Genomic DNA, 16298 nt, shown 5'->3' with positions numbered 1-16298 from the left:
CAGGAATAGAAATGAAATTAAATCACAAATTAGAGTAGTAAAGAGACCTTACAGAATAGAACAACTTAGAAAGCAATACATTGAAAGGGAACTGCTGCAAAAGGCACCCTCTGCCCCCATGGCTGACCCAGGATCAGGGATGGCACAGCTAGAAACAGGGGTGGGAAGAGTTACGACACGTGAGGTCAGCTATGGGATTAAGTGAAGGATTACAGCGTAGCCTGGCCAGGGTCCCATTTCAGAGGAGCTACCTGGGGGTTTGCCTCCTGGATAACAACTGAGGAACGGCTCTCTAACAGAAGTGCACGTCTACCATTGGGCATGCAGCCTGGGCACTGGCATCAGATATAGAACAGGGCATTCTCATAGTTATCGAGATGAAAGTAGAAGTTCAATACAATTCCATTCAAACTCATACTTTAAAAACTCGAGACAATAACAACACATTGAAGAGAGTAAATGTCATTAAATTTTGAGAGAATTAGGGAGTTACATTATATAAAACAGTCTCCAGTGAGAATCAACAAATAGATCCATGAAGCAAAGGAAAGGGAAGCAACAGTCTAACATATATATTATTTCACCATATATAAAGTACGTCAAATCAGTGGTGAAACAGTGGACAAATGAACAGCTTTCGTTGGGACAGCTAGATTTCAATCTGAAGGAAAAAAATGTTCCATGCCTACATCATCCTAGTCTGTCAACGCATCTCTAAGAAAAATGTAATCTTTAAAGATTAAAGGTTAGAAATTGAAAACAAAATGAAAAATTAATAAAAGACATAACAATATTTCAGTAATTTTGGCTTGAGTAAAGGTTTTTCTGAAATATAAAGTTGAGAAATCATTCAGTGTAGAATTAGCAATGAAAATTTTATATATTTATATGGACAAGAAAAAGAACAAAATATACAAACTGAAAGCACACAGAACAAATGAGAAGAAAACACTTGCAACATATATAAAATGATAATATTTATACAATAAGATTTTAAAATGAACACAAAAAAGACAAATCGAAAGGAAAATAGGCAAATAAAAGAGCACATGTGTAAAACTGATAGCTAGTGGGAAGCAGCCGCATAGCACAGGGAGATCAGCTCGGTGCCTTGTGACCACCTAGAGGGGTGGGATAGGGAGGGTGGAAGGGAGGGAGATGCAAGAGGGAAGAGATATGGGGATATATGTGTATGTATATATAGCTGATTCACTTTGTTATAAAGCAGAAACTAACACACCATTGTAAAGCAATTATACTCCAATAAAGATGTTAAAAAAAAGAAAAAAGAGCATATGCTTTACATAAGAAATCAAAAGTTTAGTATATATAAGACAAAATGCTTGTTTGGAGCATCTGTTGGTTTTGCCTTATTTGACTGTGGGGAAACATGCTGCTGAATACAGTTTTGGTACGTCTATCAAACAAGGAAACCAACTGCATTGGCCCAAACAATGCGGTAGGCACGTGGCCAAACCTAGGCCTATGAGACACTTCTTTTCTAAATTTGAAAAATGTGAAACACAAAGATCACGATAGGTTGCTGGTGCAAAAAACTAATGCTTGTCTAAGAATTTATAGTAATTATTTAAATTTAATGGGGAAGTTACTCTAATTGTAGCATATCAATATGGCCTAGAATACCTATTATATAGTAATTAATCTACTAAATCAGTGGTTTTCCATGCTGTCTCCACATAATCAGCTGGGGAGCTTTTAAGAAACTGAAGTGCCTAAGCCCACCACTCAGATATTCTGAATCTGGCTGTACTCCCAACCCCTCCTTCAACCCATACCTATGCCCTCATAGGGAGTTCTCCATTCTCACAGTTTAAGGATAAAAAAACAGATTTACCAGTGCCTCTCCATGATATATCAGAAGTAGCTGGAGGTAGGCTGCTACGGCAGTACAAATAAACTGGGAATAATTTGAGGACAGAAAAGAATGCCATTTGACCTCTGGGCAGTATCTCAAACAATAAAATGTCCTGTTTACCTTTTCTGGACAGAGATGTTTAGAGTTTACCAATTTAATAGTACTGACTAACAAATATTTCTTACACTATTAAGGACTCGGAAAGGATAAGAATGGAGAATTAGTGATGGAAGCAAAATTTATATGAGTGAATTTCTCATAATGGACCCATAATTGGGAGTATAATTGCTCCAAAGGAATGCCAGTTAGCAAGTTTTCTTAGTCACTCCCAGTGAGTGTTCAAAACACTCATGTTCATGTTGGTAGGGTTGGAAGCTTTGGAAGGGATAAACAACATGAATTTATCTTCAACAAGAAGAGTAGGTACTGACTCTGGAGTACTCAACTGTCATCAAATGAACCAATTAGTGAATTCCAATATGTTGCTATACCTCAAGGGAACCTAAGCCAGCTACTTAAGGGTAGCCTAAAATCCCTGGACCCTTTCCATAATGCAACTGCAGCCATTTGTCCTCACTAACTAGACATTTGTTCTAGCAATTGGATTTACTTTTCTTTCCCATTATGCCTGTGTCAATGGTCATAGCAAATGACTTACTGAATGCCTTAACCACTATCATAGTGTCTCACATATTGCTGTCTCCTTTCAAGGAATACCTTCACAGAGAAGGAAGAAAGACAGTGGGCTGATGCCCCTGTGACATAAAGGCCTTCTTATATGTTTTATCAAGGAGAGACAGTTGTCCATAGAACACTGAAATAACCTACTAAAGACTCAATCACTGAATCAGTGGGGGCACTTAAATGGTGTATGATCAAACAGCTATATCATGTGCTCTGAACTATACGATGCTGCTTTACCCAATTCAGAAAACATGGTTCTGGAACCTAAATGTAAAGCTTGGTGAGGAAACTTACAATTACACTTAATACTCACTGTGAATCTTAAATTTATGTGTCAAATTGGCTGGGCCACGGATGCCCAGAAAGTTTATCAAGCATTATTTTGAGTGTTTCTGCGAGGGTATTTTTAGATGAGATTTAACATTTAAATCAGTAGACTTCATAAAGCAGACTGCCCTCGCTAATGGGTGACCCCCATCTAATAAGCTGAAGGCCTGATAGAACGAAAGGCAGACCCTAACCCAAGAAAGAGAAAATTTTCCAGCCTGATCACCTTTGAACTGGGATGTTGATTCTTCCTAGTTCTACAGCAGCTTGCCAGCCTTTGGACTCAAACTGGAAGATCAAATTACAGATTTGGATTTGTCAACCTCAATTAGCATGTGAGCCAATTCCTTATAATAAGTTTCTCTCTATACATATGTACTATTGGTCTGTTTTACTAAAGAACACTGACTAATACATTCACTTTCAAATATTTTGCTTCACATTCCCTTGGTTTTGAACTCTTATGGTTGAGATGTTTTAACACCAAAGAGGAATGGCAGCATATGAGACAGTAAAATTTTCATTGAATTGAAGCTAACACTTGGGCATTTTGAGGGTCCTCATACCACTAGACCAACAGGCAAAAAGACAGATAGGATGTTAACTGGTATAACTGACTCTGATTCCCAAGGAGAAATTAGGTTTGCTGCTATATAATGGGAAAAGGGAGTACTAATAGGACCTCTACTCCGATCATTGGTTTAGTTGTAAGGGCTAGGTTACATACAGTCACAAACAACCCAAAATCTTCACGGCATAATGTCACAGAGGCTTCTTTATCATCCATTCTACAGGGACGTGGGGTAAGCGGGGCTGGGGGTAGGGGCTCTCTCGCGTGGTTTTCACTCTGGCATCCAAGCTAACCAACAGGCCAATATTGAATACTGCTGGTCACTGTGGTAGAGGAAAAGAAAGAGTGGAAAATTTACTTTCTGCTCACAATTTATTGTAAGAGAAAGCCATATAGCCACTCTTAATACGAAGGTGAAAGGACTGAAATCAAGATCAAGTGCCTGGCAGAAGACCTGGAAATATTTGATAAACAGTACTAATACCGTCAGGTACTACCACGCCTGTCATTCAAGGCACACGAGAAACAAATTCAGCCCTATACAAGCAGTACTACCAAAATCTCAGACCTATCAGGTAAAAATATTTGAGTCACTATGCTGGGGAAACATTTCCAAGAAGCTGAGAAATGTTGTATGTTTCAGCTACAGTTTTCAATCAGTAGTAAAACCAGGACTATAGACTTTACATGTGTTTTATTCTTTGTATTATTAAGAATATCATTTAATGAAATTCATATTTAGAGTTAAATATGTAATTTTCTCATTACATTTCTGTATATTGAGACCAAATGGATGAAGGGAAAGGAGAAAATAGTCATCTCCAGAGATGTTTTAGAGAACCAGGACTTGAAGCTGGATATAGTAACAATATGAGACTTGGGATTGTCTACATTTTAGGAGGATGTGTATTTCTGGCTACATATTTAGCAGTAGCAATATGTTGAATGGTATTTTTTTTTCAACTTTTATGTTCAGAAAAGAAGAGATATTGGATAACTCAATGGTTGGACCGTGGTGAACACCTATTGTTTATTCCCACCGAGAATTCATCTTTCATCCTTAGGTTATATAGCATCCTCATTTGGCTTTGAGGAGACAAACAATTTAGATAATAGTCTTCACAGGACTGTTAAGTCAAGATGCTCCATCCCAAAGTAGCCAAGGCTGTGGCATGGGAAACAAGAGAGGCTAATAAATATGCTTCTCCTGGGGATATAAATTTTGAATATAAAAGCAAGAATACCAGAAACAATTGGAATCAATTTCTCTTAGCAGTAACTCCTACGGACTCTGTCTTTTTAGTCATAATTTCCTCAAATTGTCCTGATTCCTATCCTTTCTGAAACATAGTTCTTCATTTTTCCATTAATTATATGAGCTACTTCATAATTTTCCAGTAAACTCTATTTTGGATCATAAGCCAGATTATATTTCTGTTGTTTATAGAAAAGTCAATCTAACTAATGCCATATTCAACTTTATAACTGATTAGCCATGCAAATAAAAATGATAAGGATATATTTTCACCTAGTATATTTAACAATAATAAAAATTACTGAAGATAGCCAATTTAAAGTAGGGCATGGGAAATAAAACATTATATATTGCTGCTGGGATTATAATTTGATACAAACTTTTTGTGTAGTAATTTGGCAGAACCTGAGAAGTAAAACTGAAAATATTTGAATATGCTTCTAAAAACAGATAAGTTGATAGACATTAACTTAAATTATGCCAATTACTTAAAAGTGCAGGCAATATAAATATTTCCCAATAACAGAATAGTTAACAAAACTATGGAATACTGTGCAGCTCTTAAAAACATTTAAACTGATCAATATCTACTGAACTCAAACAATATCCACCATATGCTTTTGAGTAAAAGGAAGCAAGTTGCAGAGCAGTAAAAAAACTACAGTCTAAGTTATATTAAAAAATCCATTTATCTATGCAACACATATATGTGTGTGTCTATATATGAATACATTGTATATATATGAATACATTCTATACATACAGTAGTTTTTATATTTATAGAAGTTCTTGGAGGATATGCACAAACAATTCACAATAATATCCTTGAGAGGTGGTAGTGCTTAAAGTGGGGCCCTTAACTTAATTTCTAAATAATATTCATTGTAGCGTGGAATTGTACAAGTACACTTATTACTTTTATTTTTCAGTATATTAAACTAGAGAAGATAATAGGATGGCTAACAGTTAAAGAGTAAAAGGAAACATGTAATAGATATTTAACGTGGAGTAGGAAAAAAAAAGAAATGAGAAAACAAGGCTAAAATCAAGGTTATTGCAATAAATTTACACAGAGCTACAAAGTGATTATGTTATTGATTAATTAATAAATGATACTGATAACAAATAACAGTCATCGAGGACATATTATGTGGTAAGCACATTTTTATATGCTTCATGGGTAACACCCAACTTAATTTTATAACTAGCCTATGAGGCAGGTACTATTCCTTCATTTCACGGAAAAGAGCATGACGACACAGGGTGGTTAAATGATAAGGTTTATAATTAGCAGAGTCATTACGTATTTAGTTTAACTATAAAATACAAGCAAATCCTGGATTTACTTGGTCTGGTGGACCTACAGAGGTCTTGGAGTAGCTAAACTTCTTAATGCAAAATTCCTTAATCCTGCAGATTAAGAGCTACTTCTTTGAAGTTCAGAGAATACTAAAGAACAAGAAAAAGAGGCATCCTGACTGAGCTTCTGTGTTAATATCAAGACTTTACTTTTCCTTGTCTTTAACTAGACTGGAACTGGAGTCCAGCATGTGTCTCACCTAGCCAATAATCTGACCATGATCCTCTACCTGGTGGAGTCTGGAGTTTGACAAAAGCAGTGTTCTGAACTAAATTCCTGTGGTGAGCCTGCCTTCTACAGCAAGGAGTTCCACACATCATGGCTCAGCATTTGGAAACTAGCCCTGGACAACAGGTAGCAGTCAATGGAAGAAAAAGATGAGTATAATTGTGGGAGCCTGTGCTAATTAATTGCATATTATTTACATTTATCTAACATGAGATACGATGGCATAAATTTTATTCTGAGCATTTAAAAGACAATTTTAACATTTGGTTTCTCATTTCTGAGAATAACCTAGAAGACTTATTTTAACCATACCGATTTTGTTTTTTTTAAAGAAGTTTAGTTATAGAGCTTTTCTCTACTTCATCTGGTCTAATGTTTACTATCATGTTGATAGAGAGAAATCAGATCAGTGGAAGAAAATGACATTAATTAGTTAACTAGGCCAAGTTAATGATGAATTATTTCAGTGCATACTTGTGATATCAAAAGTATATGTATCTGTTGAAAAATAATTGTATTTCACTACACCTTGCCTATTAATAAAGTATCTTATAAAAGAGTGATATGTATTAGAGTTTGTAAGTAGTAAGTGAAAAAATCATATTATGATTTCCATTCTTTGTTAACGAGAAGAATTTAAAAAAAAGGTTTTTTTATTCTGTAGTAGATCTATGTCCTATATTTAATAAACGGAAGGAGAGCAGTTCTTCTAACACATAGATGGTTTAGTAATTTAAGGACCCAGCTAATATATGTGTATGTCTGTGGTGTGATTATTCTTATTAACATTACTACTAGCAGTATGAGAATTACTTCACAATATTTAGAAAGGAGGAAAATCTTATTGAAACAGGCCATTTTGAAAAACAGCACCTGCGTCAGTTTCTCTTATGTAGTTGATATTCAACGTTGTTTTGTATACTAATCTGGCTGCTGTATTTGAATAAAATTACTTCTACGTTTGTCTGGCTGCTTATTTAATTAATTAGTGTTAAATGAATTAATGGTAATAATATATATAGGCTTACCCTGGCATTGGTCCATTTCCAGCAAGACTGTAAACCTGACGAGGATTTAGCAGATATTGGAATTTTCTGTAAATTCTATAAAGATGAAAATATGGAAGGAAAAAATAAAATTTAGTGATATTTTTATTCTAAATATGCACATGCGTTTAGAACACCCTCTACCCTGCTTTTGAATGTTATTTAGCTAATAAGAGTTCAAATTAATATTTTAAAATATCACTATACAATTAGTTAAATATCTTCTCTTAATAGATCCTTGGGAAATTTACAGATTATTGGGCCAATGTAACAGAGATGAAAGTTACTTATCCCATATGTAAAATGGGATTGGACACTGTATGCATGAAAGTAAATACTGTGACTTTAGCTGCTTAATTATTTCACATGAACAATCATCTTGATGAGCTAGATCACAAAATTGCTAAACGATTTCTACAGGCACATATTAAATAATTCATTTTTTTCTGAAAGAACTCAATCTTTGCATAACAAATGCAACAGAAATGTTTCTAAGTACACACACATCCCATATCAGAATTCTGAGACAAAATATTAAAAGTGAAGGAATATATTTGGTTTTTAAAATTAGTTTTTATATATACATGTGAAAATATTACTATATATCTTAACATATTCATATTATGTGTACTGAAACTCTCCAAATATCTACTTATAGCCTCCCACGTCCTTGTGCAATACCCTCACATTCTAGATCTTGAATAATGATATCACCTAGCATCTCAAGAATGATCTTAGAGTCATTCTCAGAACCTCCTTTTCCCCAGCACCTAAAATCGAGGACAATCCTGCACCTTCTAACTGAGTAATGTCTATCATACCTGGTTATTCTCACTGCTTTACAAGTTCTCTCACCAGCTTTGTAAAAGTCTTGCCTATTCAGCCTTCTTCTGTACTTCTATTTAAGTACAGTCATGTTGTTTCCATGATGAAAAGTTCCTGTCAGTGGCAAGTTACTTTTTTTTTTTTTTTTTTTGCAGTATGCGGGCCTCTCACTGTTGTGGCCTCTCCCGTTGCGGAGCACAGGCTCCGGACGCGCAGGCTCAGCGGCCGTGGCTCACGGGCCCAGCCGCTCTGCAGCGTGTGGGATCTTCCCGGACAGGGGCATGAACCCGTGTCCCCTGCATTGGCAGGCAGACTCTCAACCACTGCGCCACCAGGGAAGCCCGCAAATTACTTATTAAATATTTTATTATATTTAAAATAGTTTATGTCTCGTCTTTTTCCTCCTTCCTCTTAAACTTCAACCTCGCTGAATATCTCTTGGTTCCCTACCAAAACACCACACCTCTTTCCACACATCTGTCTTTTTTCTTCCTTCACCTGGCAAACATCTACTTATATCAGAACCAACTCAAAAGCTAGACTTCTGAGTCTTCAGAGACAATCATTTCTTCCTCTGAACTTCCATAGCACTTTTATTTTAAACATTCCTAGCTTAGCTTTTGCCTTGGGGTTACTGTAGTAAATCTGTTTACGTGTCTGCCTCCCTGTATGACCGTGTCTTCTGTCTCATCCCCAGTTCCTAGTAGAGACTGGATTCCCTCAAGTGTTGCTGTCTGAATGATGTGTGAACATTTTCACACCTGTTGACTGGTATGGGAAACTATGTGTGAATATATAATTGTTACCTTTTTCTGCTTATCTAATACATCGAAGAAGAAAACCTACATATTTTGAAAGGAAAACCCTGAATAGAATTCCATTATTTGTGAAAGATGCTTCTTATGCATTCAGGAGAATTTATGACTGCATTAATAATAGATCTCCTTTAAACATATTTATAATTCTTTTGACTTTGAACGGTCCTTGTGGGTGTATAAAGGACAAAGCATAAGTGGGTGTGCATATAGGAGCACTCAAATATCCTCCCTCTCCCCCATTAAATTTAATTCACTGATGACTTCAGTGCATCTATCTGTAGATACATATTTTGTAATTTAAAGAACATTATTTTTATGTACTGGGAGAAGAGGGAGGCAGATATTCAATTAAGGGTCATTCTACATTATTAATGTTATCTTAATTTGAGGGGAATGTTTCCATTTGAAATATATTTTTTTCACTTGATACTTCATTTGTTTCTTATTTCCAACATGAATTTAAGTTTCATCTAATGCTTTGTGAAGAGTTTACTTCTTTTTCAAGATATCCATAATATATACAACTAACAAACTGTGAGTAGGAAAGGAGAAAATAATTTTAGCATCATTATTCATTTATATACCTAAAAGTGAGGCAATTATTCTCTTTAATAAAGCATTGTAAATATTTTATATTATTAAGTCACTAGTTATTTAAAATAACTTGTCTTGTTTAGCAGAGTTAAAAGTATAACTATAAAAGGGAAAACTTTTTAAGTAGAAATAATATTTTGTTGAATGGAAAATGACCATTCTTCATTTAATTGAAATGAAGCTGGAAAGTTAAATGGTAGGAAAGGAAATTACTTTTCAAAATTCCTTTATTCATGGAAACATTTCAATTTCATTATTTGGTGAAACCACAATGTAAATTTCTATTTTATTATCATAGCATCTGTGTGAGTGCTTTTATCTGATTGCTCATTTTTTGGCTGGAATTAGTGAAGAGTTCTAGAAATTATTAAGAAGGGTACAACTGCATTTCTGTTTCTGACACTCCTTCTTAGAAGGACATAAGATTTACTCTTCAATGTGGTGATTTTCAGATTTTTATTAAATATTATGATTTAATCATTAATTTTACAAAAAGGAAAATTTTTTGTTGTCCACATGAATACTGAGATACCTGGTAATGCAGCTCATTGTTATTCTGATTAAATATACTGTGCTTCTCCAGGATATATGGCATCATGTTCTCCAAATGAACATGCAGAAAATCATTGTAATATATTTTGTCTAGAAGCTGGATATAAATTCTGTTTCTAACTACTGGGCAATCATTTACCTGAAGTCACCTTGTTGACCATTTAGAGAACCAATTTTCATTCAACAGTATTTATGGAGCCATGTTGTATGCAAAGCTCCTTGTTAATGGCTAGGGGTGATAGGCAGGGTAGAGAGAATTCAGACACCTGAGATATGATAATAAAAATATCTACAAAAGGCCATTATTATATTAAAATTTCAACTGTAAAAACAAGGAGAGATCATACCAATATACATTGTTATATAGAGATGATAGCAACACTTATTTCACATTAAAATTAGTGAACCATGAGGTATAATATTTTTAAATGTTTTTATACTATAAATTTAGTTTATCTTTTTACAGATATATAACATAGTAAATAAATGTGATATTTAAAAACATACCGTTCTCCTTGCTTCCCACCACTTTTGGGGTTCACAAAAACTAAAAGTGGATGAGTACCAGGAACAGGAGTGATCTAGAAGAAAAGTTGAATATGTGGACAAATTATTTATATTATATATAAAGAGAACCCCCCCCCCCCGTCATTTCTAAGTCGTGAAATGCCAATTAGCAAATTCAAGAATATGGTTCTTTTGTTCTGTAATGTGGATAGAGGATAGATAGATAACAGATAGATCTAATTAGCAACATAATTAAATCCTGTGCTTTGACTCCATATATATCAAAATAAATACCCTCTCCACTAAGAGGTGATTTTTCTAGCTAGGAATAGGGCAGAGGGGAAGGCAGCTATGAAAAGGGAATAACCTCTCAATAGCTAGGAGATGAAAACAATAGGTACAATTCGTGGGATCGTGCGTAAACCATCCAGAATAGAGCGGATTATGGTGGTAGAAAAGATTAGAAAAGAAAGGGATCAAAGTCTAAGTGAGCCCTACTCTTACAGACAATCCCTACTTTAGAGCTTTATAGCACATTTGGAATCCATCTTCCCGACCACTTGTAAACTAGTATCTAAATAAGATGGTTTGAGGCCACTTTCAGTCAGAGTCCCCATCTATACGATGTTTCCTCCATGCTTTCTTTTCCTGCTTGAGAAGAGATGCCAGTTAATCCAGTCTATTTGCTAAACAGGAATCTATTAAATTGACTGTGTCCCTATATGCCGTGCACTGCTTTCATCACTATACATTCTCCTTTTAACCAAAACAAGTGCCTGTCTTAGTGGAGCTTATATTCTGGTGGAGAAACAGACAAGAAACAAACAAATAGGGACTTCCCTAGTAGTCCAGTGGTTAAGAATCCACCTTCCAATGCAGGGCACACGGGTTCAATCCCTGGTCAGGGAACTATGATCCCACATGCTGCGGGGAAGCCCACGCGCCACAACTAGAGAGAAGCCTGTGCTGCAGGGAAAGACCCCGCATGCCACAGCAAAGATCCCACATGCTGCAACTAAAACCCGACGCAGCCAAAAAAATAAATAAATAAATATTTTTAAAAAAGAGAAACAAATAAATATACATTTTGTAGTGAAAAGTATCACCAGAAATAAAGCAGGTAAGGTGCTAGCACTTCATCGGTTGGGGGCAGAAACTGTTTTTGATAGAGTGGCAAAGGAGAACACTTGTATTTTACTTGAAGTCAATGTTAAGAGGTAAGCTGTTTTAAATAAGAGTATTCCTATTCAGTGTATACCTATGTAACTCCCATCTAAACATAGTTTGATAAAACAATATTTTAATAACAAAAATATGCAACCAATGCGGTCCTCTAAATATTAAGTTGAAAAGTTTTAGATCAATTTACTTTTTGAAAGTAGAGTCAAAGTGTCCTTCATTGCTCTAGTATTTTTCCCTTAGAAAGTACCTGAAATATTTAATGAGAAGACTAAAAACAACCATTTTACCATATCAGCTTCTTCCTTTTGTTTAAACAATATAAGTTAAAATACCCTACCAACATATTTTCCTCCAATTCTTGTGAAATGCCATTTTTCTAATGAGTATAGGCACTGGGAAATTGTTGAAATCTTCACACTATATGAGAAGGTTGAGTAAAATATTCTCAATTCTTATACTCTTACCCAACTTGTTCCCATTACAATCTATTCTTTCTGACTCTGTTTTACTTCCTCTTGTAAAGAGGACACATGGGTTTTGTCCCATGTGTCCTCTTTACAATTTGATTTGTCTCTCATTCAGTTGGGAGATGAGATGGACAAGCTGGATCTGTAGTAACTCCTCAGCTCTTCACCCCTGAACTCCATGTGCTCAATCAGCTACTGGACAGAAAGTACCTACTAGCTTAAGACACTGTGCTATAAACTTGCAATGTGACTTCCCCCTCCCCCCATTAAAAGAAACACCAAAACACACCTCTGACTACTGGTATTCAGTTTCCTTTACTTCTCATTCTATTACAAAATCAGATAGAACTCCTGAAGTTTTCACATGCAAAAAGTAAGACTAACAAATGTGGATTTTAGTTGATTTTTGCATTTAATTTGAATTGTTATTCCTTATTTTTAAAGAGAGGGGAGATTCTCAAGGTAATTAAAATATTTTAGCAAAACATAACATCTGAATCCAAATACTAATTAGGATGATCGTCCCAAAATTCAATATTCAGTTTACCATTACATGAAATTACATTAAGTTCATTTGGGCAAATTTCCATATTCATTTGAAAATATATTTTGGAATAACTTTCAGAAATATTTATTAATTGAAGTGTTTAAAGGCATAATTATGACTTATCAAATAAAGGACAGTACCACGCTACACAAAATTGTGTTCTGAGGAAACACTATTACAAACAAAGAAAGATCCCACTAAACTATATTACAGTCTGTAGAGGATCTGAAAATATAAAAATATAAAAATATAAAAACCTAGATGTCATTTTTAGGGGTGAGTAGATGGATAATTAGATCAAATGGATTAGAAAAATAGGAGAGAATATAGATAAAGAATTCAGGATAACGATGATACTCTACAAGTGATAAAAGTCAAGAACCCAAAACGGAAGTACAGGAAATAATAAAATCAAATTAGCCAACTTTTCCTCACATATCCCCTTAACATAAATTATGCTTGTAAAATAAGACTGTATAAAAATTGGAAACTTTAGATATTTATTTGTAAGTTAACAGGGACTGTGGAATACCCCTTTGACAATGATTCTAACAGATTAAAACACCTGACCTAATGTAATCTCCATTTAAGGAGTAGTATGTGATTCAATATCAAACCCACTAAAACTCTGGTTTTAGGGGATCATTTAATGGTGGTATTTATACAAGAAATGTCAAGGTTTCAGGCAAATCAGTATCATTTTCAATGCTCATTCAAAAAGCTTTTAAATTCTGCTAAACTTTGGTACTATAAAAAGAAGGTCAATCGAGCAGAGTAAATTTAGGTGCCAGGAGACCAAAGGCAGCGTTTTTTAGATTTGAGAGCCAAAGACCTACAGTACTGCATAGCCATTTTCAAATCTACAAGTTAAAAATAAACAACTTCTGTGTTCACTAATAGTCCTGAAATAAGAAGCAGCATCTTAGTGACAGAGACTGCAATTTGTCACTTAATTCTCGTATTCCTCTTCATCCTTAGTAAAAGAACCCTGAGTTTTAGGATTGCCTACATATGAGGACATTCTCTTATGTAAACATAGCACGACCACCAAAATAGAGAACTTAACACAATTCTGGACTAGCTGCTTTTGTTATAAAAGCCATTATTGAGACAACTCGTGAAACCTGAATGGGATCTAAGGATTAGATAGCACTAATGTATCAATTTTATATTCAAGTTCACTAATTCTCTTTTGAACTGTATCTAATATAGTCTTTAACAGGACAAATTTTGGTTTTTTACTTTCATACAATAATTCTGAAATAAGATATAAAACTCATTTATTTTGAAAAGTGATGTACTGTCATCCTAAAATGTCATATGCATTTTGTTATAGACTTTAGCAGGATGGGAAGCAGTTAGACAAAAATACAAGTCTTTTAAAAATTCTGTTAGCCTAAAACTATTTGATCTTGGAAGTAAATATTTTTATAGCACTTGAAGTAATTTCAAGTGGAACAGTATATAAAACAGATGAAAAGCAAATTACTATGTCTGAAGTGTGAAAGAACCCTGAACCTGTTCTCAGCTTCCCATCACCCCACTCTTGTGCTTGAGGCATCTCTACGGAGTCCTGGGCTTCTCAAAACAGTTTTAAAAAAAAACATCGGGGGGCTTCCCTGGTGGCGCAGTGGTTGAGAGTCCGCCTGCCGATGCAGGGGACACGGGTTCGTGCCCCGGTCCGGGAAGATCCCACATGCCACCGAGCGGCTAGGCCAGTGAGCCATGGCCGCTGAGCCTGCGCGTCCGGAGCCTGTGCTCCGCAATGGAAGAGGCCACAACAGTGAGAGACCCGCGAACCGCAAAAACAAACAAACAAACAAAAATAACATCAGGATAGGGTAATACAGTATAACAAAGAAAATACTGACGGTGGGAGAAAGTGTTCAGGAATATTTTACAGCATGTGTGGTACTTGAAATCTTGCAGAATGGTTATAAATTAGGTGTGAAGGACACTGCAAGAGCAAACAGAATGGATTCTCCTCTATAAAGAATAGAGCTAATCACGTGAGATTGTATTTACTCACATAAAGGGGCAGTTTCAATCATATAGAGTAAACACTGAAGAATAGGACTTTAGGGTCAGACTGGTTTGGGATCCCAGTTCAACCATTCCTTTCTACAGATATGCTCTCCCTTAGTGCCATCAATATGCCTTTCACTCCCAAATTAATAACCGTCCTCACCCCTGAATTCTAGATTCACATATCTGTCTGCCTGCTCGACATTTCCATTTGGATATCTAACAGCATCAGAAATTTCGTTCCAAACTTTATTCATCCAGATTCTTTTCCATCTCAGTCAATGGCAACTTCATCATTGCAGTTCCATGGGCCAAAGTTCTTGGAGATGTCCCTACTCTTCACTTCTTAATGAGGCCTAATCCCACTATCTGACTTAAAATTATAGACAACTCCAACTCTCAGCCCTGACACATCTTATCTTATTCAGTTCCATTTCTTTCATTCCATTTATAACCTAGCACATTATATGGATGGAGACATGGACTCATTTTAGAGGTTGTTATATACTCAAAGTATAGAATAGTAATTCTGGACTTAGGGAGTTAAAATGACAGTGAAGAGCTGATTATAAGAATCAACAGGCCTGAGGACTCCAAGTGGGCATACACACACATATCATCAAAGAAAAGGAGTTAATTTTATACACACTCTATACATTTCTGTATAGTGCATATATGTATGTTTACAGTATTGGGAACTATAAGGATGAGATATTACAAATAATAAAGACAGTAGGGATAGAGAAAAGCAGTTGTGGTGGGGAAAACACTAGTTCAGTTTTAGATATTTCAGTATAAAAGTTCCCCTTTTTATCTTTTGCTAAGAGTATTACAAACTAGACTTTTTGGTTTGCAAGTGATGCTTATGCTTGGAAACTTTTTTCAAAGAATAATTAGGGACACGGTAACGTCGGCTTAATACAGTTTAAACAACAGTTCTGTTTTTTTACTTATTTGTTCACATGTGGATAATCATCTGTATTTTCACATCTATTGCACGTTAAGGAACTGTAGTTTCAATGACATTTGATCATATGTATTAAGTGTAAACCTATGGTATGAGTGATGACAAAGACGGAGTACCTAACCACCTCTATTTGAAGTCCCCTAGGACTGGGGTTAATTAATGAGACTCATCCTAAGGTTATACATGATCTATTACTTCCTCTAATTAGAAATAATAATCCTGATCATTATGCTGGTTAGCTGGAAAGAAGTAAGATGAATGTGCTTAACTATGATTAATAGTCTTTAAGTAGTGTAAATCTCTTCTGTCACCGAGTTATATGCAAACTGGGCTGCAACTCAATGCTTTTTTATGACATACATATATAATTTTTAAAACTTGCAGAAAGAATTAATTTTCTGTAAGAACTTTTTACCTTTTATGATAAAGAATAAGCATTTTATTATTTTAAAATTGATTACCACAAC

General features: G+C 35.1%; 1 protein-coding gene across 6 annotated transcripts in view; it reads right to left on the bottom strand.

Annotated features, from left to right (window-relative positions):
• Positions 1 to 16298, bottom strand: part of DGKB (diacylglycerol kinase beta) — a gene marked incomplete at both ends in the record, with an annotated part of 637756 nt that overhangs the window by 420039 nt on the left and 201419 nt on the right. For all 6 annotated transcript variants that reach the window (XM_082846621.1, XM_082846623.1, XM_082846625.1 and 3 more), the window contains 2 exons: positions 7330 to 7404; positions 10644 to 10717. In XM_082846621.1, coding sequence (XP_082702747.1) covers positions 7330 to 7404; positions 10644 to 10717 — 149 coding nt within the window. The remainder of the gene's footprint in view (positions 1 to 7329; positions 7405 to 10643; positions 10718 to 16298) is intronic.

Source organism: Leucopleurus acutus (assembly GCF_964270905.1).
Source record: "Leucopleurus acutus genome assembly, chromosome: 9".
Lineage (NCBI taxonomy): Eukaryota > Metazoa > Chordata > Mammalia > Artiodactyla > Delphinidae > Leucopleurus > Leucopleurus acutus.
The sequence above is the reverse complement of the archived record's forward strand: the minus strand, read 5'-3'. Positions and strand labels throughout refer to the sequence as shown.